Source organism: Chionomys nivalis, chromosome 17, assembly GCF_950005125.1.
Source record: "Chionomys nivalis chromosome 17, mChiNiv1.1, whole genome shotgun sequence".
NCBI classification, from domain to species: domain Eukaryota; kingdom Metazoa; phylum Chordata; class Mammalia; order Rodentia; family Cricetidae; genus Chionomys; species Chionomys nivalis.
In genome coordinates, this window is record NC_080102.1 from 60,861,895 (window position 1) to 60,888,133 (window position 26,239).

A 26,239-nucleotide genomic window follows, 5' to 3' on the forward strand; every position below is an offset into this window, starting at 1 on the left:
GCTCAGACTCCAGAGTGTGAGGCATGTGTCTGCAGGGTAGGGAGACGGACAGACATCTCAGCTCAGGGATGCTGCTGGTGCTAGATCATATCTGTGGCATGCCTGAGCCCAAGGAACTCCGTAAGCCACCCTCAGAAGCAAATGCACCATACACCGACACACCCATGACACCAAGTCCCAGCCCACTTCCCTTCTTCATTTCCTCCTCATTACAACGGGAGACATTTCAGATCCAGTCCCTAGAGTTGGTGTCAACCTTCCGCAGTAGGATCTCCTCCTTGAAAATTCCTGCTGTCCTTGGATGTATGGGGTGCTCCTCAGTGTGTCTCTGCTACCTCAACCTCACTCCTTTTCCTTGTGGGTTCTGGAAAGACACTAGGTAAGTATAAGATTCCAAGACCTTAGTCTGGAGTGTGGTTCACATAGCTTACCTGGAGGACTATTTGAAAGTGTCCTAAGGGTGTGAGTTAATAATAACAGCCCTGCTGAGGGGAGTTGGGTCTCATACCACTCTGCCAGATTCCCAGAAATTTGTGGTTATCCTGCCCTCTGGTGGTAAGATTCTGGTCTAGCAAGACATAACCAGCTTTGCCCTTTTCAGCTCTGTGCACTTCAGGACAGACCTTGAGAAAGAGGCTTTCATGGTGCCGGTTCCCTCTTTGGAAAACTTGAGTTCTCCAGTGTTTGGCGTGTTGGTTAAGAATAGGGAGTGTCACAGTCCGGTACTACTTGTGAGCGTGACTACTGGTTTTGCTTTGCAGTGTGACCTTGGGCAAGTTACATAAGCTCCAGGACTCAGTCTCCTAGAACAAATGGAGGTAATGGAACCATCACAGGATTGTAAGAGCTTAGACGCAAGCCTGACAACTTGGGTTCAGATCCCCAGAACTCACGTAAAAGGTTGACTTGTATAATTGCAAGTGTCTGAGATCTCATTGTACCCACCCCAGGCCAGCTAGTCTGTGGTATTCAGCAGTAAACAAGAGATGCTGCCTTAAGCAAGGTGGAAGACTAGGGCCAACATTCAAGTTCAAGGTTGTCTTCTGACAAGGACACACACATGCACACGTGAAGTATTTAATACCCCTCACCTTACCCTTGCACACAACAGTAACTCCAATACAAAACTCCACGCAGACTGGGGATTAAAGGTTGTCATCAAGTTTGAAGACCTGAGTGTGATTCTTTTTTTTTTCCAAGACAGGGTTTCTCGGTGTAGCTATGAAGCCTGTTGAACTTGAACTTGCTCTGTAGATCAGGCTGGCCTCGAACTCCACCTGTCTCTGCCTCCCAAGCGCTGGGATTAAAGGTGTGTGCCACCACTGCCCAGCCTTTTTTATCCTTTTCCCCTGAAACGGTTTCTCTGTGTAACTAACTGCCCTGGTTGTCCTGGAACTCGCTCTGTAGACCTGGCTGGCCTTGAACTGAGATCCCCCTGCCTCTGCTTCCATGTGCTAGGATTAAAATGGGGGGGGGGGAGTCACCACTGCCAGGCCTGACTTTGACTCTTAAACTCACGTGGAAAAAGACTAAGTCCTGCAGATTGTCTCTGAACCTCCGTTATTTGTGCTGTGGCATGTATTCACACAAAATATGCAAGGCAAACAGAAAAAAACTAATGGGCTTTCTTTTCATCTTATTTTTTTGACTTAAGGGAAGCCCCGGTGAGTGCTTTGTACAATCTTTCCTCACCTCTCAATGGGACCTCTCTGCATTCTTCCATAACCCTCAACCCCCAAAGAGAAGAGATTTCTTTCTTTGCTCCTTGGTGGTAGGGAAGCCCAGATCTGGTGGAGGCTGGATGAGGAACAACAGAGACAAGCTCCCCACTTTTTTTTTTAAGACAGGGTTTCTCTGTGTAGTCCTGGCTGTTCTAAAACTCACTCTGTAGACCAGACCGGCCTCTATTTCAGAGATTGCCTGCCTCTGCCTCTTGAGGACCGTGATTAAAGGAGTGCACCACCACTACAGGGCTCCTTTTTTCCCTTCTATTTTTTTTTAAATTATTTATTTATTATATGTACAGTGTTCTGTCTGTCTGCATGCTTGCTCGCCAGAAGAGGGCACCAGATCTCATTACAGATGGCTGTGAGCCACCATGTGGTTGCTGGGAATTGAATTCAGGACCTCTGGAAGAGCAGTCAATGCTCTTAACCTCTGAGCCATCTCTCCAGGCCTTCCCTCCTACTGTTTCTCTCCCTTGCCCAGGTGGTCTTGCCCACGTGTTGCATAGCTAAGGATGACCTTGAACTGATCCTCCTGCCTCTCCCTCTAGAATTCTGGGATTGAAAGCAGGTGCTATGCTAACATACCTAGTTCCTAGTGGGAACAGGCCCATGGGAGACAGATATTTCTCTTCTGCCCTGCTTTCTGGGTCTAGGATGGGTATGGAGAGTTAGGGTAGAAGGACAGACTGCAGCTTTGGTCAGTGGGGGCAGTGGGTGGGGTTTATTGCACTTGCAACAGAGTTTAAATAAGTTGGGAGTGGGTTCTGGAGCAGAGGAGAGGGTGGGGTAGGGAGGAAGGGGCAGCATCAGTGCAGCTGGTGGGCAGAACCCAGGTCCGCAGGCCTGGGGCTCCCCGTTTTCTGGGGAATGAGTGAGCCTGTGTCTGGACAGGCTGAGGTTCCAGATCTGTTGCCACTGTGACCTGGGAAATTCCTGACTTGTCCTAAGTCAGGGATGAATCTGCAGCTAACCCAAATGCCATCCTGGGTCTGTGAGCGCAGGTCCTTAAAATCTGAGACTGGGCTCCAGACCGACCCCAGGCCCCAGCCTAGGTCTGGTTCCGTTCTCATGACTTCCCAGACCTGGGTACGGGATTTGTCCTGAGCTGGCCCTGCAGCACCGTCCACCATTAGTGTTCTTTATTGGCCCTCCAGGATGGGGGCTATCGGAGCTGCCAGGTCTCACTCCCCAAGTCTCAGACTCTTAGCTGCAGGCTTCCTTTGGATCTCTGGGAAGGTCAAAGAAGCATCTCTGCAGGCTGGAAGCAGACGAGAAGTCCTGGTGGGATGTCTGGCCCAGAGAACCACTGCGGGATCTCCTATTATGGCTCCAGGTGGCTTTCATAAGTCTCCAAGACGCAAGGCTGAAGGAAGGCTGAGGCTTCTGTCCCTGGCCCTGAGGCCCCCATCCATGAGAGGGCATGTGTAAACGAGGGTCCTTCACAGTGCATGGGGGACACAATCTCCAGCTTCTCGTCCCCCATCTCTGGCCCTTCAAGTATGTCTTTGGGCTAAGGAGAACAGAGTCTCCCCAGCTCTCAGCACCTTCAGGAAGTGCCTGGTCCCTCCCTGTTGGCAGGTAGGGGACTGGCTCTTCAGGATCAGGAGTCTGGGATCAGGAGGACTCAGGCATCTGAGGTGGCTGGAGGCTTGAGCTGAGCTTTTTCCATGGCTGTGCCGTATGGGAGGGAGCGTTTGAAGAAGCCAAGCTGATGAGAAAGGAGAAACAATGAGAGGCTACATTCACTCAATGAGGGACCCAGGGGGATGAGGACCGTCCCACCTCCAGCTTCCCCATCCTGCAAAAGGGGCTTCTGAATACCCGCGTTTGGATGTGGGAGGTCTAAAATCAGGGATTTATTATGGGCAATCTTTTTTTTTTTTTTTTTGGTTTTTCGAGACAGGGTTTCTCTGTGGCTTTGGAGCCTGTCCTGGAACTAGCTCTTGTAGACCAGGCTGGTCTCGAACTCACAGAGATTCACCTGCCTCTGCCTCCCAAGTGCTGGGATTAAAGGCGTGCGCCACCACCGCCCGGCTGGGGCAATCTTTTTATCAGAGTTTTAAAAATGCTAGCAGTTAAGTCAAAAGGGGTAAACAAGTTCAACTCAAGTGCTACATCTGATTGCCTAGTGGTGGCGGCCACCTGTGGACTATGATCATTAGTTGTTAGCTGCCGCGGAGCTGCCGAGGAAATGAAAGCACAAATGCCATCACTATTTGCCATCTGCAGTTCTGCAATATTGGCAAACTTATTCTGAGACAGGAGGCTTCTTTCTAAACTGGGGGCTGCAGACTGAAAGGAGGGGCCCAATAGTAAAAGACAGGATGGGTATAAGTAGCCAGGGCAGAGACGGGGCCTGTGCAGGAAAACAGAAATGAGGGTGGCTTCTTGGATTCTACTGTGTAAAAGGCAGGGCCCGGTAGGAGGGTAGCCAGGCCAGGGGCAGGGTGTGGCTGACCTTGTAGAGGACGTAGATGAGTAGACCTAGGAGCAGGAGTCCAAAAAGGATGGCTAGGACAATGATCCACAAGGGGACGCCATTGCTGCCTTCTGCCTTGGTCCACTGCACGGCTGTGGCCACCTGGGGATAAGTCAAAGAATCCATAAACTCTTTCTGCTCTATTCCTGGCTACTAACGGCTTTGGATCTGGATCTAACTCTCATTTTTAGCTAACAACATTCTGAACTTAAAGATAGAAGAGTCTGAAGTGCAGTGTCTTTTTTTGTTTTTGTTTTTTGAGAGACATGGTTTCTGGTGTAGCTTTGGCTGTCCTGGAACTCACTGTGAAGACCAGGCTGGCCTTGAACTCAGAGCGATCTGCCTGCCTCTGCTTCTGAGTGCTGGGATTAAAGGCATGCGCCAACGTCTCTTGTTTTTGTGCTTTGGCGTCTACTGTTCTCTCCACCAGAATCTTCCTTTCCGGAACAGTCAGCCTGTTTAGTTTCTTTAGGCCTCAGCTTGTACACCACTTCTTCCGGGAACTCTTTCCTGACTCTGAGACTGGGTTCAGGTATTTCTTTTTTCTTTCTTCTTCTTTTTTTTTTTTTTTTTAAATCTTCTATGGTTTATTTAACTTTATTTTATGTGCATAGGTGTAAGGGTGTCAGATCGCTGGAACTGGATTTTCAGACAGTTGTGAGCTGCCATGTGGGTGCTGGGAATTGAACCCGGGTCCTCAGGAAGAGCAGTCAGTGTTCTTAACCGCTGAGCCATCTCTCCAGCCCCAAGGGTTCAGGTATTTCCATGTGTTTCCATAGACTGTCAGGCATGTGAGTCACACTGATGTCCCTGCCCTCCAGGGTGTGAACTACAAAGACACCATGTTAATCTGGCTGATCTCTGAACCTACAACACGAGGAAATATCCACGTTCTCACCCTGCTTCTGACATTCTTGAGCTTGCCTTCTCTGTCCCAGACCTCTGACCTTGAACTCACCTGAAGTTTCTTCTGTGGCAGCTGTTGAGGCAGGATTTGGTAGGGCATCTTCAGGGCTTCATACACAGCCTCACACTGCAGGCTAAATGGCTGGTGTTCCCGCTGTGGGTGGAGAAAGGAGGTCAGGGTAGCCCCTTGCGGGATCTAGAGAACACGGGCCTCCCCAGCTTGTCTGGGATGTGAGCTTTCCTATTATGGCCTCACTCACTCTGATTCTCTTAATGTTTTTATGAGAAATAATAAATGTCAAGTTGAGTAACTATAACTGAATAATGCATAATCAGATGACTATATGTTCAATATATATTTTAATGGTTGATATGGGTTAACATGGTTCATAATGTGTGTTCAGTAAAAGATGTTTTTTTCCCCTCTTCTTGCTTCTGCTTGTCTGTTTGCTATGGATTCATCTTGCCTTCTACTGTCTTAAATTTTTTTTTAAAGATTTATTTACTTATGTATTTTAAGTATATGAATGCTCTACTTGCATGTATGCCTGCATGACAGAAGACGGCATCAGACAGAAGAGGCCATTAGATCTCATTACAGATGGCTGTGAGCCACCATGTGGTTGCTGGCAATTGAACTCAGGTCCTCTGGAAACTCAGTCAGTGCTCTTAACCACTGAGTCATCTCTCCAGCCCTCCTAAAATTGTTTTTCAAAAATTACCGTTATTTATGTGCATGTGTGTTCTTTGTGTGTGCATATGTGTATGCATGTACACATGCCAGCGCACATGTTCCATGACACATGTGGAGGTCAGAGGATAACTTTCACAGGGTGGTTTCCGCCTCCCAGTTTTTGAGGCTGGTCTCTCTTGTTTCTGTCACTGTGCTATATATCCCAGGCTGGCTGACCCACCAAACTCAGCTTTTTCCTCGGGTTCCAAGAATTGAGCCCAAGTGGTCAGGCTTGAACATCTAGTTCGCTTACTCACTGTGCCATCTCCCCAATCCTCTTTTCTTTTTTCTTTTTTAAACATTCGTTTATTTATTTGTGTGTGGTTGGGCATGCACATACCAAGGCTTGCCTATGGAGGGCAAAGAGAATCAATTCTCTCTTTTTGTAATGTGGGTTCTGGAGATCAAACTCAGATTGTTAGGCTTGGAGGCAGGCACCTCTGCCCACTCCCCAGGCCATCTCACAGGCCTTCTTCCCTTCCCGTGGGTGGTGTATGTGAGTGCACATGAGGGTGGCTCAGAGGCTGAAGTCTCATCCATTGAGACGTGTTCTCTCTCATGTGCATGCGTGTGTACGGTGTGTGGCTACATGTATGGGTGGATCAGAGACTGATGTCAGATTTCTCATACATTGAGACGGACTCTCTCATCAAACCCAGAGCCCCGAGATTACCAGTTTGCCTCAACTGTCTGGTCAGCCAACTGTGGGGATTCCGTTTTTGCCTCCTGTATGCTGGGACTACATATAGGTGGCTGCCACACCAGCCAGGCATTCTTTTATGTGAATGCCGAGGTTTTGAACTCTGGCCCTCATACTTGCATGTAAGTGCTCCCCAGCCCCAGCTCTGGTGTTTAAAGCCATGGATTGGGAATGCACTCTCTCGCTGACATGTGTTCCCATCCCCCCTACTGCTTTGTTTTTCTTCTCCTTTTAGTTCTTTGAGACATGGTTTCTCTCCTCCTGAGTGCTGGTTTGAAGGTGAGCCTGTCCCATCATGCTCACCATGCTGGGCTCTTCTTTTTTCTATCAGAACCAGAAAGGGAAACAGTTGCTCTTTCTGTGCCCACAAGGTGGCGCCAAGGACGCACAACTGGTCTAAACCAGGGTGAGGGAGAATTGTAGTTTGTGTAGTTTGTAGGGTTACCAAAGCAGAGGTGGAAGGGCAGAAAGCAGAGAAAGAGCAGGGTCAGCCCAACTACGTGCAAAGGTTGGGGTCCGGGCTCCCTCACCCGCAGGAAGGTCTTGGCCCAGACTCGGAAATGCAGCTGCAGACTCCGGCTCTCTTGGCGGTGCAGTGGCCCAAATTCACAACGCAACCTGAAGCACTTGGCTTCAGGACATTTCTGGAAAGAAAGAAGGCCTCTGAGCCCAGACTGCTCTGGTGATCCTCAGAACTCAAACGGGTGTCCAGTGCTAGGGACAAACTTCATTCCCTGCAATGACTTACCAGGACTTGTGGCCCAGAGGCGGTAGACCTCCTGCCTGGAACCTCTCGTTTCTGCAGGTGGTGTGGGGAACTCTCCAGATCCAACTGTAAGAAGAGAAATGTCCCTCCTGACTCATCGCACCTAGATCAGCCTGAACCTGAGTTCCACAGCAGGAGCCCTGCTTCTGTCTCTGTCCCTGTGTTCAGCCAACCCACCCACTGCCAAGAACAAGGCCCCCACCCTGTTCTGCACTGAAATAGGAGACGTGTAAAGAATCACTAAGTCCTTCCTGCGTCGGGGCCTTTGTACTGGCTGTTTCCTCCGTTGGGAATGTCCTCAGCCTTGTCTTTCAGGCTTCAGTAGAATCATGACTTGATTTGTTGATTTAGCAGTGCAGGGATTGAACCTAGAGTCTTGGACATGCTAGCCAAGTGTCCTACCCGGCTAAGGCTGCCTCTTCTAGAGGTCCACTTGTCTGTTTTCTTTCTTTCCTTCAAGAGTTCTCACTGTGTGGCCTTGGCTGTCCTGGAACTCACTATGTAGACTGGACTGGCCTTAAATTTGTGGTTATCCTCCTGCTCTAGCCTCCTCTAAGTGCTGGTGATTAAGATTATAGGTGTGCTGACCCACCATGCCTGCGTAGCTTTTTCTTTTTTCTTTTTGGTTTTTTGAGACAAGGTTTCTCTGGAGCTTTGGAGCCTGTCCTGGAACTAGCTCTTGTAGAACAGCTGGCCTCAAACTCACAGAGATCTGCTTGCCTCTGCCTCCCGAGTGCTGGAATTAAAAGTGTGTGCCACCACCGCCCGGCTAGCTTTTTTCATTTTTTAAATTATTTTCTGTCCATCTTCTTTTTTCTCTCAGGGCCTCAGGCACACAGCTGAGGATAATCCTGAGTGCCTGATCCTCCTGCCTTGCCTCCCAAGTGCTGGGACTACCATGCCAGGTTTCATCACTTCTCATCAGCCGATTATTTTTCTTTTTACGTCTTATTGTTTACCAAGTCTTCGTTAGAGGCAAGCTCCAGGAGTGAGAGGACCTCGTGAGTTTCATTTGGTGTGGGTTTTTCCCTAGGTCTAACAGTGTTCATTAAGGGTTGTTGACAAGTAAACACATTCTCAGAGGGCCAGAGGACCAGGTCTGAAGCCTCACAGGAGGACAAGGTGGCACAGATTTGGGAGCACACCAGGAGAGAGTGAAGGCTGTTTCAGGACAAAGCACAGAAATGCAGTAGATACAGGCCTTTTTTTCCCTTCCAGATCTTTGAGGTGCCTGTCTCCCCACCACTTCCAGTAACCTCCAGACAGCCTTTCCTAGACCCCATTCCACCACCCCATGCCCATGTCCAGGTCCTTACCTCCAGGCCTTGTGAATTGGGGGTATAGTTGGAGGTACAGTTGCTGAGTCCTGTCACCCTGGTCACATAGAGGAGCTGCTGGCCTTCCAGAGCCTGGGGACAGCTAAGCTCCAGTACGCCCTGGCTGATGGAGCTGGGGCCCTGGTTGATGAGCTGAGAGGGAACAATACAACTCTATTATTGTGTTATCTTTGAACTATTTGTCTGTGAAGGAGCTAAGTATAGAGAGACATTTCATTATATGGGCTGCTAAGCTAAACCAGCATGTATATTATAAAGGTATCATGACTTTAAAATTTGAGTCTAAGACTATGTTGCTTTGGAAAAGAGGTTCTTCTCTTGTTTCCACAGAAGATGAGAACCTGTGGATTCCTTCCAGACCAATATGGTTTGATAAACAGCAGAAAGAAAGCTAATGGGCCAAGTAGTGATTTTTTTGTTTGTTTGTTTTTCGAGACAGGGTTTCTCTGTAGCTTTGGAGTCTGTCCTGGAACTAGCTCTTGTAGACCAGGCTGGCCTCGAACTCACAGAGAACTGCCTGACTCTGCCTCTCGAGTGTAAAGCAGTGATTGAATTAATACAGGTTCTGTGTGGTTATTTCGGGTCTAAGCTAGTTGGGTGGCAGGGACAAACAAGCGGCCCCTCCTCCAACACAACTCTCTGAAGGGAAGGCTGGCTCGACGTGCAGGCCTGGGTCACAATCCATACACACTGCATCAGGACTGAGAACTGAAGGGACATCTGAAGGCAGCTATAAAGCCCACTTTTGAGACAAGGTCTTACTCTGTACCCAGGCTTAGTCACAGAAATCCCCATGTGACTCCTTGTAAGTCTGTGACTGGTGTGTTCCTCTTCTGGCCATCTGTCAGAGGCTCTCAGTACTCACCAGGCTGTCCCCTCTTCTCCACTGACCCAGGTCCTAGCTGCTGTCACTTATAGTGGTCCTCTTTTGTCCCTTCATGTGGTTTGACCCCGGCTTGTCTCCCAACCTCCTCACCTCATAGACATGGTGGACAGCAGGGCCCAAGTCTCCCTCCTTCTGAGGCTGGTCTTGGGGGTCCCAGTCGCTAACCGGGAAGATCACAGCTTCAGGCTTGGAGACACTGAAGAGGAACATGGTTTAGAACAGGCAAGAGGAATCCAAGTGTCCTTCCGTAGAAATCCACCCCCTTCCCTCTAAAGGCCCCATTCTGCTTGGGCACTGACCCATTAAGAGAGACCTGGGCTTGAGCCTCCACGGAGAGCGGGAAGGAGACCACATTGCTTTGTGAGTTGTTCAGGTTCTTGCTGTGGGATGGAGGCAAGAGTGAAGTCGTTTGATGAGACTCCCCAGGCACCAGCGTCTGCCACCTGCCCCACTCTCCCTTCTTTCCCTCTGAACTAAGTCCCAGCTCGGCTCCAGTCCCTCCTTACCTGAGAATCTGGAAGTCGAACTGGATGGTTTTCTTTGTGTCTTGAAGATGAGGAACAGTGAACCGAAGGCCACCCCAAAGCTGTGAAACAGGGAGGAAAAGGGACAGTTAGATGGGGTGCTCAGCTGTATGCTGGGGCAACAGGACCCCATCCCGTGCTCGCTCCCACCCTTCCTCTTCTATTCCTGACTTACACTGGCGCCTGCCTTCATGGGGTTGCCCAGGTCACACACCAGCTGGCGGCTCTGGTTCACAGCAAAGTAGTCACAGCTCAGGCTGGAGAAGTTCTGGGGATAGGCGGGCACAGGCCACTCAGGCTTTGGCACCTCTCTGGAGGGGATCACCACTGCACCCCACTTGAGAGTCCCTTCTCACCCCTGGGTGTCTGACAAGTCCTGAGTACTCGGCCTCCAGAGGGGCTGTGACCCAAAGCTCAGCCTCATAGGCGCCACCCTCACCCAGATTCTGGGCATGGAATGTCAGGTTCAGTGAGTTCTTGTCACCCAGGTACACTTGTTTCTTCTCCCTGGAGGGACACAGGGTAAGGACACTGAAGAATGAATCCACGGACCAAGGCAGCCGGGAGTGGTGGCACACAGCAGGAGTCAGCCCTGCTGACCGAGCCCTCGCTCTGGAGAGCATGAGGAGCTGCACGTATAGCATCGCGCTTACTCTGTCTAGAGTCAGAGAAACGGACAGAGCCGACAGCCAGAGATGCTCGCAGACTCACAGCTAGGCTGTCCCCGACCCTTGGTCACGTGACAGTCCCACTCACCCATACACAGCCAGCTGCAGGTCAGGCACACAGATGTTGTCCTCACCGCAGTCCAGCAAGATCTGGGCCTGGGGAGCAGGGCAGCTTTGAGAAGGGTCCTACGACCCCTTTCCCAGGGCCCTGCCTCAGGTGCCAGGCCTGTCCTCCCAAGTTCCTTCCTTACCTTGTCCTCTATCCGACTCTTGCTCTGGTAGTGTAGGACTGGCCGCAGGCCATGGCTGTCCATGGGGGCTTTGGGGTCCAAGGAGAAGTTGAGGGCAATGTGAATTGGGGAGAGTTTGTCTCGGAATTCTGACTCGTTCTAGGACCAGGGTAGAGAGTACACAAGATCAGGGACTCTGAGGCTTCAGTGGCCCTGTTTCTTTGTCTCAAAAAATTTCTTTTTTAAATCTTCTCAAGACCCATATCTGACAATCCCTGTTGCTCTGTAGGTCCAGGCACCAACCGCACTCTCAGCCCATACCCTGAGGTAGATCTTCATCTCCCTGCAGTCTTCCCGAGCCCCATTCTGGATAAGCAGGGTCTGGGTAAGGGTGGCCTGCTTGGAGGCCAGGAAGAGCGCCCGTCGAATCCCTCCCTTCTGCTTCTGCCAATCCAGCTGGAGTTCGACCTCGAAACCTGTGGCCGGGAAACGCAGTGTGAGTCTGTTCCTCCTGCCTGCCGGACTCAGCTCTTCCACTCCACCCCACGGCCTGTCTTCCTCACCTATAGAGTTGGGGACGTGTTTTCCAGAGGCATTGAGGCAGAAGCTAAGGTTGATGCTGGAGAACGACAGAAGAGAAAGCACTGAGTGTAACTGGAATTGAACCCTCCCTGCTTCAGAAAGACCCAGACTAGGTCACCCCCTTTTGTCCTTTCCTGAGGCAGACACGGCCCCCTGCTCACTAACAGGGTTCTGGCTCAGCTCACCAGGACACAGGGTTTCCTTCTAGGCTGCAACTGCGCTCCTCTGGGTTGAACATGGAGGGAAAGATGGTGAGAGATGAGCTGACAGACACGATAGGTCGCCCCCTGCAGAGAGTGGACGTGTGTTAAACAGAGTTAAGACTCCTCTGAGGTGCTGGGCAGTGGTGGCACACGCCTTTAACCCCAGCAGAGGCAGGCGGATCTCTGTGAGTTCAAGGCTAGCCTGGTCTACAGAGCTAGTTCCAGGACAGGCTCCAAAGCTACAGAGAAATCCTGTCTCAAAAAAAAAAAAAAAAAAAGACTCCTCTGAGTGGCACCGGCCCCAGGACACCAGTTGCCTCTGCACTGACGTTCCTAGTCCTTGTTCTAAAGGGGCATTTCCAGTTCCCCAGGCTGCCTCAGTCTCCCTGAGTTCATACCTGTACACCAGAGCCTTGTCCACACCGAATGACCCAACGATTAGATCTGCAAAAAGCCAACATACAACCCTTCACAGCAAGCCCCAAATTAGGACCCTTTTTTCCTAAATTTTCTAATTTCATGACTCAAGGAAGCCTGAGTTAGGGGACTGCACCATCTGGTGGCAGCTGCCTAGAAATGCACCTTCTAAGATGAAGGGGCAGTGGCTACAACTTACCAGGGTATCCATTGCCATCCAGATCCTGGCCTCCTCGAAGGGCGGAACCAAAGAAGTCTGGCGTATGGTCAGCTGCCCACAGGGGCTGCAGAACCTGGGAAGGCCTAGTGCTCAGTCCGCCTGGGCCTCCGGGGAATATAAACACGACTCCCTGCTGGGTCTCCCCACCAAATGGAGCTCCAATGGCCACATCTGCAAGACATAACACACATTTGTCGTCAAGTCAGGAGGCCAGGGCTCCAAATCCCTACCACAAAACCTCTGGATCTCACTCCCCACACACCTACCCGCCAACTCCTGCTCTAAATCTCTTTAAACCCCAATACCCGTGGGAAGTCAAGAGGGCCTGGGTAGTTAGTTTAGTTGACAGAAACCCTCCCCCTAAGTTCCTGATCAGCCCACCCCCATCTCCCACTCCCCTACCCCCTACTCCCCGCCTCAGCTCCCTGGGCCATGATGCTTACCATTGTAGCCATCTTGGTCCAGGTCCCCCAGAGGTGTCAAGGAGCTTCCAAATCGGCCGAACTCGTCTTGGCCAGTGAGGGTGAGGGTGGGTGTGGGCTCGATGCCAGCTGGGTGCTGCAGGTAGATGTAAACCCTGCCCACTTCCTGAGGCCTTCCATCAGCTGTCCGTTCCATGAGCAAGGGTGCCCCTACCAGCAGGTCATCTAGCCTGAGGAAAAGGGCAGACCCAAGCATCTTGATAACCTTGTCTGTCACCATTTACTGCCCCATCCAGGAAATCCCAGGCATTCTGGATCCCCAGGCTCCCTTCTGTGAATAGAAAACACCCTCAAGGAGTACTCTGCCTGCACTGCCCTATTTCCCAGCACTCACCCATCCCCATTGGTATCAGTGGCGGCCACAGCATAGCCGAAATAGGAGGCCATCTGTGGGGACAAAGAACAAGGTTCAGTCAGTAAAAGGATAACGAGGACCTGTGAGCGGGCGTTCAGGGGCTCCAAAGAGGTGGAGAGTTTGACACTGTTGGTCCACAACCTGGTGTAAGCAGGGTGTCCTCACCTGTTCCCCTGAGACATTGTACAGGGAGTGGATATCTGAGCCATTAAGGATGGTGACCTGAAGGTGAAGAGAAAGGCCTGTTGGTCCTGAATGCCCCACAGTCGAAGGTCTGGGACACATGGGACAGGCATTCCTCAGCGCTTCTGACTCCTTCCCAGTTTGCCCTCCCTCCACTTACAGGTTATCTCTACCCCCTTGCTGTTTTGCCTTTTAAAAAAAAAAGATTTATTATTATGTATACAGTGTTATAATGTATACAGCGTTCTGCCTGCAGGCCAGAAGAGGGCACCAGATCTCATTACAGATGGTTGTGAGCCACCATGTGCTTCCTGGGAATTGAACTCAGGACCTCTGGAGAAGCAGCCAGTGCTCTTAACACCCAAGTCATCTCTCCAGCTCCCGCTGATTTGTCTTTTCCCTTCATATGTCTTATGGATTCTCATCTCTACCCAGTAGATTCCAGTCACTATAGTGTGAGATCAGTGGACGGCACTGTTTGGGTTTTTGCCTCTCAGAGACTAAAGAACTTGGCAAGCAGCAGGTGAACAGTAGCTGATACCGAAAACACACTGGGGTTTCAAACCACCCACCAGTGTCTACCAGTCATTCCATCTGTCTCCTCTGAGCACTGGCCCCACAGACCTCCAAGTCTCTTGGATCCTGCTTTCTGCCCTGTTGCTCGGCTGAGACTCGGTATGAGCCTCTGTGCCTTGGGTTTCCCCACTGGCAGAGAGCAGATGGAGGACCTGTCACTCCCATCTATGCACACCCGGGGGCCACTGTCAGTCCGTCTCATGGCTGGTCCTCCAAAGCTCTGGTGTTTGCTCCCACTGCCTGTGCTTGTCCAATCTGCCCTTCGCTTCTCACCCTCTTTTAGCTTGTGAGGCTACAAACTCACTCTGACTTCCTACTCTGTGTTCTTCACGCGGCACTCCCTCTTGCCCCGTGTGTACAGAGCCCTCACAGAGCCTCCTCTGAAAAGAGGGTACTGCTATCCTAAAATGTGTTAGGTTACTTCGATTGCTCAGGAACTTCCCATTCAGAAGGAGTGTGGAATTGGAAGTATGGTAGCTATTAAATATTTATTCCGCTGCCCCTAAGCAACACACTTGGTATCCTAGGACCATAGTTTTTGTGGAGACTGTCAAGGCTGTGCTCCACCATCATGGACGGCTCCTGCCTGGGACATTGAAAAGCTCATGGACGGTGGATATCAATATGAAAGCTGTGTGTCTCGTCCCACGTACTCGCTAGAAGCACCTGATGAGATGGGATAAGATACCTTTGTCTCGTCCCTCAGCTTTCCTTAATAAATGTTATTAATCGAACAGCCGTGTGTGGCACTCATCTGTCTGGGCTCTTGTCGTGGTCTAATGATAGCAACTGGCTGCTGAACACCACCTAACAGTTCGCAAGTGCCTGCTGAGGTCAGAACTATTATTACCCCATTGTACATGGAAGAAGCAGCTTAGAGAGGTTAAGCAGGGGACAGTGTAGCAATAAAAGAACAGACAAACTTACCCAGAGTCAGTGCCAGAATATGAACCCGAGTCTGACTTCACAGCTTCCTTTCCTTGAACTAGACTTCTGAAATCCTATCTCTTTTCCCCAGAGCCTATGTTCTGATCTTTTTTCTTTTTTTTTTTCTTTTTCTTTTTTTTTTTTGAGGCCCCACACACTGCTATGCAAGGCTCTGCACTGAGCCAGGGTGAGAGGCAGGAGATGGTAGGCGGGGTCTTACATAGCCATAGGTGAGGTTTCCTTTGGGCACACCAGCAACAAAGTCTGCAAAGAGAAGAGAAACTGGTGGGCTGAGGGAAGGACGGGGCAGACTCTGACTGCTGTGTTTGGAGCTTTCTCTAGCTCCCCTTTCAGCCTAACGTGGGCACTCACTCACCTTCAGTGTCATCACCGCTGAATTCACCCACGGCCACCGAGTACCCTGGGGACACAGTGGGAGGATGTTAGCATCACCTCCTCTGAGACCCCTGTTCTCTGACCCTCAGCTGGGAGAAGCAGGGGAGGGCTGAGCAAGGCAGAAGGCCCTGAACTCCCCGCCCATTCTCTCCCCATGGGCTCGCCTACCCAAGTAGCTGTCATCATATATGGAGCTGGCCTGGCGGGTCTGTAGCTGCCCCTGTACCGGGTTGATGAGGTATTCTGGGTAATAGGACTCTGAGATCTGCTCTTGAGTGGCGGACAGGATCTGGCCTGGAAGGGGAGCAGGGTGATAGGCAGGGGGAGGTAACTTTAGGGCTTTGGGGGAACTGAGTAGGATTTTATGAGTTTGGAACAAGGAAAGGGGCTATGTGGAGGATGGGGTGGAGGGGTCTGGCAGTGGAACTGGGAAGTTGAGGCGTGGAGAAGGGAAGGATTAGTGATTCAGACCTAGAGTGGGGAGAGAACGCAGTGCCAAGGCCTGAAGAGGGCAGAGGAAGGGCTTACCTTGCCAGAAGTAGCTCCCAGGACCACCCAGGACCACATGGCCGGTCTACGGGGAGGTGAGAGGAAGAGGGGATAAGTGTACCATTTGGGGCTGACCCTGGATCCCCACCCACTGCCCTCCCTCCCCAATCACCTCTCACCTTGGTGAACTCAGCACTGAAGCCCCCTTGGCAGTAGCCCTGCCCTGCCGCGCTGCCGAAATCTATGAGGGAAGAAGACGGTGAGATGAGCGAGCCGTGCAGAGATGTGCTGGCAGGGAGAGCGGCCTTGAAAAGGTCAATTTGATGCTTGGTGGCTACGAGGAGAGACACCGAGCACCTGACACCCTCTCATGAAGAAGGCGTAGTGGCTCGTGTCACTCGGCCCCTACCTGAGCGGCAAGGTGCATACTCCAGAACCCGGGTGAAATTGTCCGTGGAGAGGTAGCAGGTGCCCACGGGGTCGTGCTGAGGCTCCTTTTCTGTGCGCCAGCTGTACAGTGGAGCACATGCCTGGGAGGGCCCAGAGGGGGTTCAGGTTTAGACCAGGCCTGGCTTTCTCCACCACGGCTCAGCTCTTAGCCACCAAGGAGCCCATTGGTGCCTCACCAAGATAGAGGAGCCGTGGGCTCGAACCGTTGCCCCGAACCACTGCAAGGACTTGTACTCTACAGGCTCCTCTTCCGTGGCACTGGACAGTGAGGGCTCCAGGATCCGGGAACCTTGGGGAGGTTGAAAGGAGACCATCACCCCGGCTCTCAGAAAGGTGACCCTCAGTCTTGGCCCAGGATGCTCAGTGTTTCTAGACCCTGAACCCTGAGCCCTTGCCAAGTTGTCTCTTCGGTTTCTCTGGTTTCCTTTTAGCTGTAGCAGAAATTTGCACTGTGGTGCTGGTGAAGACTGGCAGAGTCCCATGGCTAACTTCTGTCTGTACACCAGCCCTGTCTCTGCCTCCAACAGCCTCTTCCCACCTCCATCTTCCCACGTCTAAACGCCGCCCTCTGGACCGGCTGCCTTTCGAGCTCCTTACTTTCCACCCGTCTCTCAGGCTTTTTATTTATTCGTTTTAAGACAGTGTCTCAGTGTGTAACCCAGGCTGGCCTTGAACTTTTGGCAATCTTCCTGCCTTAGTCTCCTGAGTGCTCTTAGGCTTCTAAAAGCCAGCCTGCTAAGAACAGAGGCTGTAACCCAGTGGTACAGCATATGTGTAGTGTGCATAAGACTTCGGTTCAGTTCCTAGCACCCTTTCAGAAATAAGCTGGCCTCAAACATTATTTATTTATTTATTTATTTATTTTTCAAGACAGGGTTTTGCTGTGTAGCTCTGGCTATCCTGGAACTCACTTTGTAGATCAGGCTGGCCTCAAACTCACAGAGATTCAAATGCCTCTGCCCAACCCCAGTGCTGGGATTAAAGCTGTGCTCTATCATGCCTGTCTTGGCCTCCACATTTTTATGCTTACTTCTTCTTGCCCTCTTACTCCAGTCCTTATCTGTGTTGATAGACTGCCTGAGTTCATAGCCTTGCTTTCTTACTAGCTGGGGGCTACTAATACAGTCGCTCAAGTGAGCCAGCACACCCACGCTAGTGCCTAGCATGGAGCAAACACTCTCCGAGTGCTGGTTGAATATCCTCAGCTCCCTCAGCTCCATCTGCCTGAGGGCTGAGCTCCTTAGGGAGCTGAAGCACACTATAGCTGGTGTGCACTATCACTTAGCTTAGGAATAGAACCCTCTTCAAGCCTCCTCTGTGTTTTGTGTTATGGCCCTGGCCTCCCAGAGTTGTGGGTGATTCAGTGGAAATGAGAGCCACATGTTTCTGAATCATGCCTGCCATCCTTGGGCTGGGCTGGAAGCATGGATTGAGGGCCATAGGAAGTCCATGGCTAGGAAATGGAGCACCAGAACTACTACTGGGGGAGCATATGGTTCTGGTGCTGAGGCTGCACCCCTTGCAGCAGGAGCCCCAAGCCCCATCCCCAAGCTGCAGGCCCACCTACCCACTTACACTAGGCCCTCCCTAAAGTCTTCCAGCCTACCTTTGCTGTCAAACTGAATGGTGGTGCACTGGGTAGGGCTGTTGTCCCACGGACAGATGTAGACGGCACCACCCTGCAGGACCCCTGGCTGGCTAGTGTTAGCCTTGGGTGCTCCCACCAGCACACTGACCCTGTGAAGGGGAAAGGAGAAGGGCATTAGGAAGGGTCCTATTTCCAGGTTAGTCTCGGGTGGCAGGATGCACCCAGACCTTTGGGCCAAGAATGGGGGTGGGGTAGATGTCCCTTGGGTTGTATTTATATCTCAGGAGATGCCACAGATGCCAGAGGCCGGGGCTGGAGTCAGGCGTTCCGCATGCGCTGCTGTCACTCAGCCCCTCCCTTCCTCCCACACTCTCCTACCTCTACTACAAGAAGGAACCAGAGTCAGTTCCTGGAAAAGGAACGATAGAGGGTCTGGACTCCAGCTTTTCCATTTCTTCCGTCTACCTGCCAAGGTTAGATGCCCAGACCTGTGAACTCTTAGATGCCCTAGACTCTATGGCCCAGAGGTTGAGGGTGTGCTTGGCATCAGGAAAAAACGAAACAAGACAAAACAAACAAAAAATAGTACTAAATGCAAAGTATGAACCTTGTTTGAAAATACATATTAAAGGGACAATTTAGCCCTAGAACTCCACGTTCCTGTGGAGCCTCAGGGTCCTCACCTACTGTGTACCCTCTCTTCTCAAGCCAAATTTTCTCTCTGGGCTGGAACCCAGGTGACTGGCCACTTAGTCTTGGGGCATGTAGAAGGAAAATGTGAGTGTCAGGAACCAGGCATATGCGGAGAGATAGGCTGTTTCTGGGCCTGGCTTGCCCCATCTGCGGCTCAGGGTGGATGTCACCTTCCCAGCTGGGCTCTGCCTCACTTGTACCTCTCTACCACAAAGCAGTCCCAGAAGATTGAACTCAAATCCTGTTCTGTTGGCTGCTCTTCCTGGACACACACGCCTGAGATGGGTCCTCCACACAGCCCTGTCCTCTCTAGGCGCTATCCTCAGGATCCCCCGCAAGCACTGCGTCTGGCAGCCTGGGCAGCTTTCCCTGGCACCCCCAACTCTGGGCCAGTGTCCCGGCCAGCCTTGGCCTCTGCTCTGCTCCCCAGCTGCCATTGGCATTGCTTCTCAACCTCTCTGCCTGTCTGTCTCCAGTATTGCTTGCTCTCCTGATTTAGATTACTGGGTCTCTCTCTCTTTTTATTTATTCATTTAACATGCATGGACATTTTCCCTGAATGTCTGTGTGCCGTGTGGGCACTTGGCTCCAGAGGAGACCCGAAGAAGGCATTGGATCCCCTGGGACTGGAGCTGTGAGCAGTCATGAGCTGCCAGGTGGATGCTGGGGAATTGAACCCTGGTCTTCTGGAAGAGCAGCCAGTGCTCTTAACTGCTGAGCCATTTCTTGCTTCTTTTTTGATCTCAGGTCTCTCTACTTCTAATGGTTTCTGTCGCCTTTCAGGTTTCAACACTCCCAAAACTACCCCTTTTCTTGCGGTTCCACAGCCTTTATCACTAGAATTGTGAGCCCAAGAAGGGACTTAGCAGAAGTCACAAAGGCGGGGCTGTCTTCCAATAATAGGGTCACATATACTGAGGGGGCGGGGCAGGGTCTAAGAAAGGCGGGGCTGTCTTCCAATAGGGTCACATATACTGAGGGGGCGGGGCAGGGTCTAAGAAAGGCGGGGCTGTCTTCCAATAGGGTCACATATACTGAGGGGGCGGGGCATGGTCTAAGAAAGGCGGGGCTGTCTTCCAATAATAGGGTCACATATACTGAGGGGGAGGGGCAGGGTCTAAGAAAGGCGGGGCTGTCTTCCAATAGGGTCACATATACTGAGGGGGAGGGGCAGGGTCTAAGAGGCATAAGTGCCAGCAGCAGAAAAGGCAGTGCCCAGGACACCAAGGATTTGGAGGGAATGTTAGGGTGGAGGCGAGAAGAAAGCAAGGGCCAGGGCCGGAGGAACAGGAGTGGGGACTGGACAGGAGGTGCCTGGAGTCAGAGTGGAGAGAGGAGGTGCCAGCCTCACTCGCCCAGGGGGCAGGAAATGTTTACTGCCTGTGGCTTCCTGTCAGTTTCCAGCCTCACATTTCTCCATTTGTCTCCCGCCCACTGGGTCTCACCTCTCTCTCACTTAGGAATTAAGGCCAATTAGAGGTGGGAGCCACCATTCCAAGGGCCCAGTGACCTCAGGTGAGAATGCCTGAGGCTGACAACACTGAGAAGCGGTAGCCCCGGGAGAGGAGTGTGCTCCTTCTCTGAGGCCTGTGGCAGTGGTCCACAGTGGAGTGATAGCAGAGTTGCACAGGGGAACCCCGGCTCAAAAGAATCAAATGAAGCCAACAGTGAAAACAGTGAGGGCGCAGCACAGGAGTCGGGAGCTGGAGCTCTGGTTCTTGCTCTAGCTCAGCAGGGCTTGGATTTCCTCTCCTTCTCTGGCTTCTCCCATACCACCTGCATTTGTGGAGGAACTGAGACGGGACTGTATAGTCAGCAGCCCTGTAAGTCCACTGGCCGGTGGACTATCTGTTTGCTCTGTGAAGGCTCGAGGATCCCAGAATGAAGACTGGGGACGTGGATCCAGATCAGCCCACATGATCCATGCATGGGCATGGCCATCTCAACAGTCCTCATTCTAGCACCTACACATGCCAGCCGAGGCACAAGGCTTATTTACCCTTCTTCTTCTTTTTTTTTTTTTTTTTTTTGGTTTTTTGAGACAGGGCTTCTCTGTGGTTTTGGAGTCTGTCCTGGAACTAGCTCTTGTAGACCAGGCTGGTCTCGAACTCACAGAGATCCGCCTGTCTCTGCCTCCCGAGTGCTGGAATTAAAGGCGTGCGCCACCACCGCCCGGCCTTATTTACCCTTCTTATCCCACCTGATGCTTCCTAAACCCTGCAGCAGTAGAATCCTCAACGTGATCCAAAAGGGTACCCAGGGAGGCTCCTTGGGTTGTTTTCAATATTGGAGAAAGCCTAAGGGAAATCATGCATTTACCTGACAAGGCATACCAGGCTAATTAAAACTTCAAATGCATTTGCTTTGGACTGGCATTGCACCAGCTTGTGTGAGGAGCCTGGTTATCAACTCTGGTCAGAAACTCTGATTGGCAGCTATAGATACTCTTGGTTTGTAAAAGATGAAAAAATGGTGAATTATCTCCCACTAGATGCAGGTTGGCAGTAGACTCTATCCCGGAGTCCAGGGGAAGAAATGCTCGCCGTCATTTCTGCAGAAGCCTTAGAGCTCAGGGGGTCTGGTTGGTCTTTGGAGACAAATGGCCACTGCCCAGAATGTCCACTGTTTCAGGACTAATGCAGATGCCCAGTGGCTGCTGCAGGCGGTAAACAAAGGCTACGTAGTCCTGACGCAGTCCTGACGCAGTCCTGACGTTCTTCAACAAGTTCCCAAACTGCCGGCCTACCCTGATGTCCTTATTTGACAGATGGGAATATTAAGTCAAGAGAAGTCATAGCCATCCAGGGTTGCTCAGAATCTTTCCCAGGATGTGAACAGAAGCCTGGGAGCCTGGCTCTAAGGCTAGTGTTCTGCCCTGCCCCACGGCCAAAACATCCCCTCCTCTCTTCTTCACTATCTCCCCAACCAGGCTTTTGATTAACCAAGCCCCTGTTCAATATTCAGTTACTGTTTGACTCCCTTGGCTTGACAAGGTCAGAGTAGAGAGCAGCAGGTGGGTCAGGGCCCAGTTCCCATGATTCTACCTCACTCTTAGCCAGGCCAGAGGGGGACACCTGCTTCTGGAACCCCAAGTACATTCCAAAGGGCTGTACTGATTGGCTGAGTAAGAGCTGCCTCCAGCAGACTGGCTCACTTTTTTAGCTTTAAGTGTCCTAGGCAAAGCCACTTTCCCTCTTCTAGCCTTAAATTCTCTCTCTCAGTGATGAATTGCTTTTGGATGGTCCCTAACTAACTTCTAGTCCTAAATTTTATGACTTCTGAAGCAATAATATTTTCTCTGATCAACACAGGAATTTTGTAATAATTCAATGAGAAATTGATATCAAGCATAAGAGGAATATGAGGGACTATTGCCACTATCACAGTTGTTAGCAGTACTCCAAGCGTGTGAGCACTGGGGATGAGTGGTGCCAGGTGGACTGCTTGCCAAGCACAGAGGCCCTGGGTTCAACCTCCATAAACTGGGTGTGTGGAGGGTGTGGCAGAGCCAGCCTGCAATCCTAGCACTCTGAAGGTGGCAGCAGAAATCCAAGGTCATTCTTGGCTGCACAGTTTGGGAATGAATGAATGAATGAATGCAAATCAGAAATGGAGGAAAACAAAATGAATGAGGCTGGTGCCAGAAAAAAAAATTCAGAACCCAGACTCTACCCATCAAATTTGTGCTTTGCATAGGCTGCCTACATGTGGGCAGCCACCTCCTAGATGCTATCTCATTCAGTTAGGGGAAGGCTGGACTTGCTCACACTCACCCACAACTGCATGGCAACCTCTGCAGTGCTCACCTTGTCCTCATCATTTTTCAGTGCGAGGGGTGATGCAGGAGAATCTAGGAACACCTAGACCACAGCCACAGAGCTGTTTTCCCACATGAAGGAGAGAGAGGCCAAGGCCAGCACACAGGCGCTGGGAGGGAGAATGCTCTAAGAGGGTTATACACAGAGCAAAGCAGAGTGTGAACAGGGTGGGGGTGGGATGGAGAGGCTGGGTCCCCTTTTAGAAGAAGCCTCAGGGACCGAAGGATCAGGCCAGGGGCCAGATGCACACCTAGGGGACAAGAAGTGCAAAGTCCAACAGATGCATCAGTTTTCAACGAGAACTGCCAGTTTTGTGGGGGATAGGATTGGAATAAGGGAGAAATAAAAACCAGACAGTTGAACACCCTGATGAGCCAAAGCATCCTATAGCCCCTCCACCACTTCTGCTCCCTCCGTTAGGGTTGTGGTAAGAGGTTTACGGACCGGAGGAGGCAAGGCCTGGCAGGGACTCCAGGATAGGGTGATGCAATGAGGTTTGGGCAAGAGGCCAGGGTGTGGGGTGGGGACCTTGAAAAGCCCAAATTCAACGGCTGGGGCCTAGTTATCTTTTTTTCCATCCCTAAGTCCTCCAGACAAAGTAGAAAACTGTCCCTTCCCCAACTGAATTAGCTAGAGTTAGCCACCTCCACCACCCCCTAGTTAAACAGATAGCTAAAATCAGCTCACCTCTGACAAAGATCCTATCAAGCCCTGAGATCTCCGGCGGGGAGGGGGTGCTGCTGTGGGCAGAGGGAGGCTCAGAGCTTGGAGGTAGAGGAGAAACAGCTACTGCTGTCATCGAAGGGGTTTAGCAATCTGGCATGTAGGGTTCCCTGTCCCAGCAGCTGGGATTGTCACCTTCCTCTTACTTCCTAACGTCCTCCCCTCATTGAAACAAACCACTTTTGTTTCAATGTGGGCTCTAACTCTGATTTCCAAGCCTGTGGGCACCCGTTTTCCAGGCACTAAGAGTCTGGGTCTGTTTATTACCCGGAAATAAGGATTCTCCATAGAGGTTTTCAGGAACCTTCGTTCTGATGCTCTTGGTCCCAGAGAGCCTACGTCTCCCCAGCTTCCGACCCTGGTCCCAGAAGTCTGTGTCTCAGTTCAACTACTGCTACAGGAAATCAGCTTTTCTCTTCCTCCCAAGAGCTGGAGCTAGAGGGAAACCGCCCACCCCCCTTCAGGCGCGCGCGCACACACACCCCTCCCGACACATCCGTGCACCGCCCTGGGCCGATCCCGCCCCTAGTCCCAGTTCCCCCAGTGCCAGGATCCAGGGGTTCTCCCTAAGTTTTTGGAACTCCTCGCCTGAAGAGATTGAGGGTGGGAGACGACGCAGGAGACTGAGGAGAAAGGGGAGGGAGCCTCTGTCCTTCTTCCCGGTCTCAGTCTGAGTTGATGGGGGAGGGGAGGATGAGACTGGCCCCCACATAACCTCCCGACCCTCTCAGTCTGTCTTCCCTCTTACTGCACGCGCTTACCCAGCTTCAACCCTCTCAATGGCCCCACGGAGGATCTCGAAGTTCTTCCAGTGCTCCCTAAGGACCGGCCTCCCCGCCCCCCTCGACTCCCACCCACCACAGGTCCCCAGTAGCCCACAAATCGCCAGAGACCCTGAGTTTTCTACGCTCTCTCCTCCCGGTTGGCCCCGAGTCCCTGCCTGCACTTCTCCAGCTTCTAGATTCCTGTCCTCTCCTCATGCCACAAGTCTCGACACTGATCTCACACTCCACGTCGGCCACGGTGCTTCCCTGCTCCAGCGCGGGTCCCCAATTCTAGCTTGGGCCCCCAACTCCAGTTCTAGTTCTTTCAAACTCCGCCCTCAAACTCAAGTCTTGGTCGCCTCCACACTCCGGCGCGCCCCCAATCTCCAGGTGGCCCCCTGCCCCCTTCCCGCCGCCAACCTCACCACTCACCCGTCCCTTCCCGGCCGGTAAAACTCCACGGAGAAGCCGAAGAGGGAGCCGGGGGGCCCGGAGAGCACCGCCGGGGCCTCCGCGTCTAGGTTGAAGCCCCCAACCTGGAGTGGTGGCCGCCACAGTAGCAGCAGCAGCGGCAGCAGCAGGGCGCGGGGCCCCCAGCGCAGCGGCACCGCGTGGAGAGGAGACTGTGGTGACCGTGGCGTCCTGCTCCCCATAGCGCCCGCTCTTCCCTGTCCTGGGGCCACCGACCCGGAGCCGCTTCCTAAACCTCCCAGAGGCGAATGACTCAACGCGGGGAGGAGTTTGCCAAACTCCCGGCTGGGCCCTCCCCCCGGCCGCTGGGCCGGCTGGCGGGGGGACATTCCTGGGTCCCCGGGACGCCGAGGCCGCGCCCCGCACCCCGAAGGGGGCCGCACCTCTGAACCCCTGGCTCCGGCCCCAGCTGGAGACCGGTGGTCTGGCCTGGCTCAGACTGGGCGGGCTCGGGTTCTTCGCCCTCCTCTTTGCTTCCCCTCCTTCCTCCCCCCCACCCCTTTCCAGATGTACAGCGTAAACGCTCGGAAAAGTAGTTGGAAAAAGGGAGCAGAGAATTTCCTAATGAGGAAAGGAATCACCTCTGGGGGGCGGAGGGAGCCTGAACAGTGTGTGTGGGGGTCTTCCTCACTTATTCAGTAAAAAAGCTTTGGGTCGAGAGACAAGGGACTCCTCTGGCATCCAGCCAACAGGGATTCCCCCTTGCCTTCCGGGGCCACTGGGTGCCTGGGTTCGGGCCAGCTGGATTAGGGACTCTCAGCCCAGGCACTGAGTGCTTCCAGGCAGCCTGCTGGAGCAGCTTCGCTGACTGCGGGAGTTCCGCGGCTGCCACTTCCCAAGCTGATAGAATGGAAAGCACAGGAGTTTGAGGTCTCTGACACGGGAGCACTGGGTCTCAATTCTCTGGTTCTCTTTAATATAGGGTTTGGAAGTCTCTGCTATGGCCCTTTCTTGGATTTGGCATCTCGCCAAGTGGCCAGCCCCTCTCTTCAGTGACTTCATCAGGTTGCCTGATTTCCTGGAGAAATCCCAAAAACATATAAAGGGTGGCAAATATGATGGTGGCGTGGGGAGTCTTCAAAAGGAACCAACTTTCAGATTCTATTGGCCATCTTGGTCACCCCTATGGCCTGTGTAAGTAGAGGAGGGGGTTTGGTAAGTGGAGGTACCTTTATAGCAGGGTACGTCAGGCTAGTCCGGGGATGGGAAGAGAATCTTAGAGTCTCTCCTAATCGCCTTCCTTTTCTACTCCTTTTTCTGCCTTCTTCCTCCAGGACTTCTCCCCTTCTGGAATAATGCCCCCAAAGGTAAATCGTGCCTCCTCTGCCCTTCTCTTTTGCTCCACTGTGGCCTATGGGATTTCTGAATACAAGTCCCAGAGTCAGTTTTTTCCTTCCTGCCCTGTGCTTCCCTCATCCAGTCTCTCTGCTACCTTGCTTCCTATTCCCAGTCACCCTGCCAGGTGTTCAGAATTGCATGAGCAGAGCCAGCTGCAGCCCTGGGACAGTCATGGTGGCTCCATCCAACTTTCACATCTGAAGGTTCTGACCCTTTGACAGGTTAGGAACTCAAGGAATCTGTTGGTCAGGATCTGAGCAAGCTGTGCCCAAAGGTAATCTCTGGTGGGTGAGACCAGTCAAGGGGAACCCCCTCCCTTGAGAGAAGGATGGAGCCTTACTGTTTCTAGAGTTTCATTGTGAACCTTGGGTTCCACATGTCTGAACCCAGCCCTCTCCTTTCTCAACCCAGACTCTCTCTCTTTTTTTTCTCTTTAGATTTTTTCCCCAGGATTTAGGAGCTGGGGGAAGGAGGGGAGTGTACAGCTAGGGAGGTGTGTGACTCAGATTCTCCCAGGAGCCTTGGTGGGGGACAGGGGACATAGTGTCCTGCCCTAGTCCTCCTCCTCAATCCCCCAACATTGGCCAACCCAAACAGGCCCCCTCCCT

General features: G+C 52.1%; 1 protein-coding gene across 1 annotated transcript; it reads right to left on the bottom strand.

Moving 5' to 3' along the window:
- Nucleotides 1–2,197: 2,197 nt before the first annotated feature.
- Itga5 (integrin subunit alpha 5) lies at nucleotides 2,198–24,678 on the bottom strand. Its single transcript, XM_057792574.1, has 30 exons — nucleotides 24,255–24,678; nucleotides 17,843–17,973; nucleotides 16,413–16,525; nucleotides 16,196–16,316; nucleotides 15,966–16,027; nucleotides 15,826–15,871; nucleotides 15,466–15,591; nucleotides 15,278–15,322; nucleotides 15,122–15,165; nucleotides 13,381–13,437; nucleotides 13,195–13,247; nucleotides 12,822–13,030; nucleotides 12,358–12,549; nucleotides 12,140–12,185; nucleotides 11,724–11,825; nucleotides 11,520–11,575; nucleotides 11,278–11,432; nucleotides 10,978–11,115; nucleotides 10,815–10,882; nucleotides 10,415–10,565; nucleotides 10,234–10,326; nucleotides 10,041–10,120; nucleotides 9,834–9,914; nucleotides 9,625–9,730; nucleotides 8,628–8,780; nucleotides 7,294–7,377; nucleotides 7,076–7,189; nucleotides 5,165–5,266; nucleotides 4,186–4,308; nucleotides 2,198–3,435 (listed from the first exon to the last, which is right to left on the bottom strand). Exons 1-30 carry the CDS (start codon nucleotides 24,620–24,622, stop codon nucleotides 3,352–3,354), a joined length of 3,303 nt encoding a protein of 1,100 aa, XP_057648557.1. The 5' UTR covers nucleotides 24,623–24,678; the 3' UTR covers nucleotides 2,198–3,351.
- Between the last annotated feature and the right edge of the window lie 1,561 nt (nucleotides 24,679–26,239).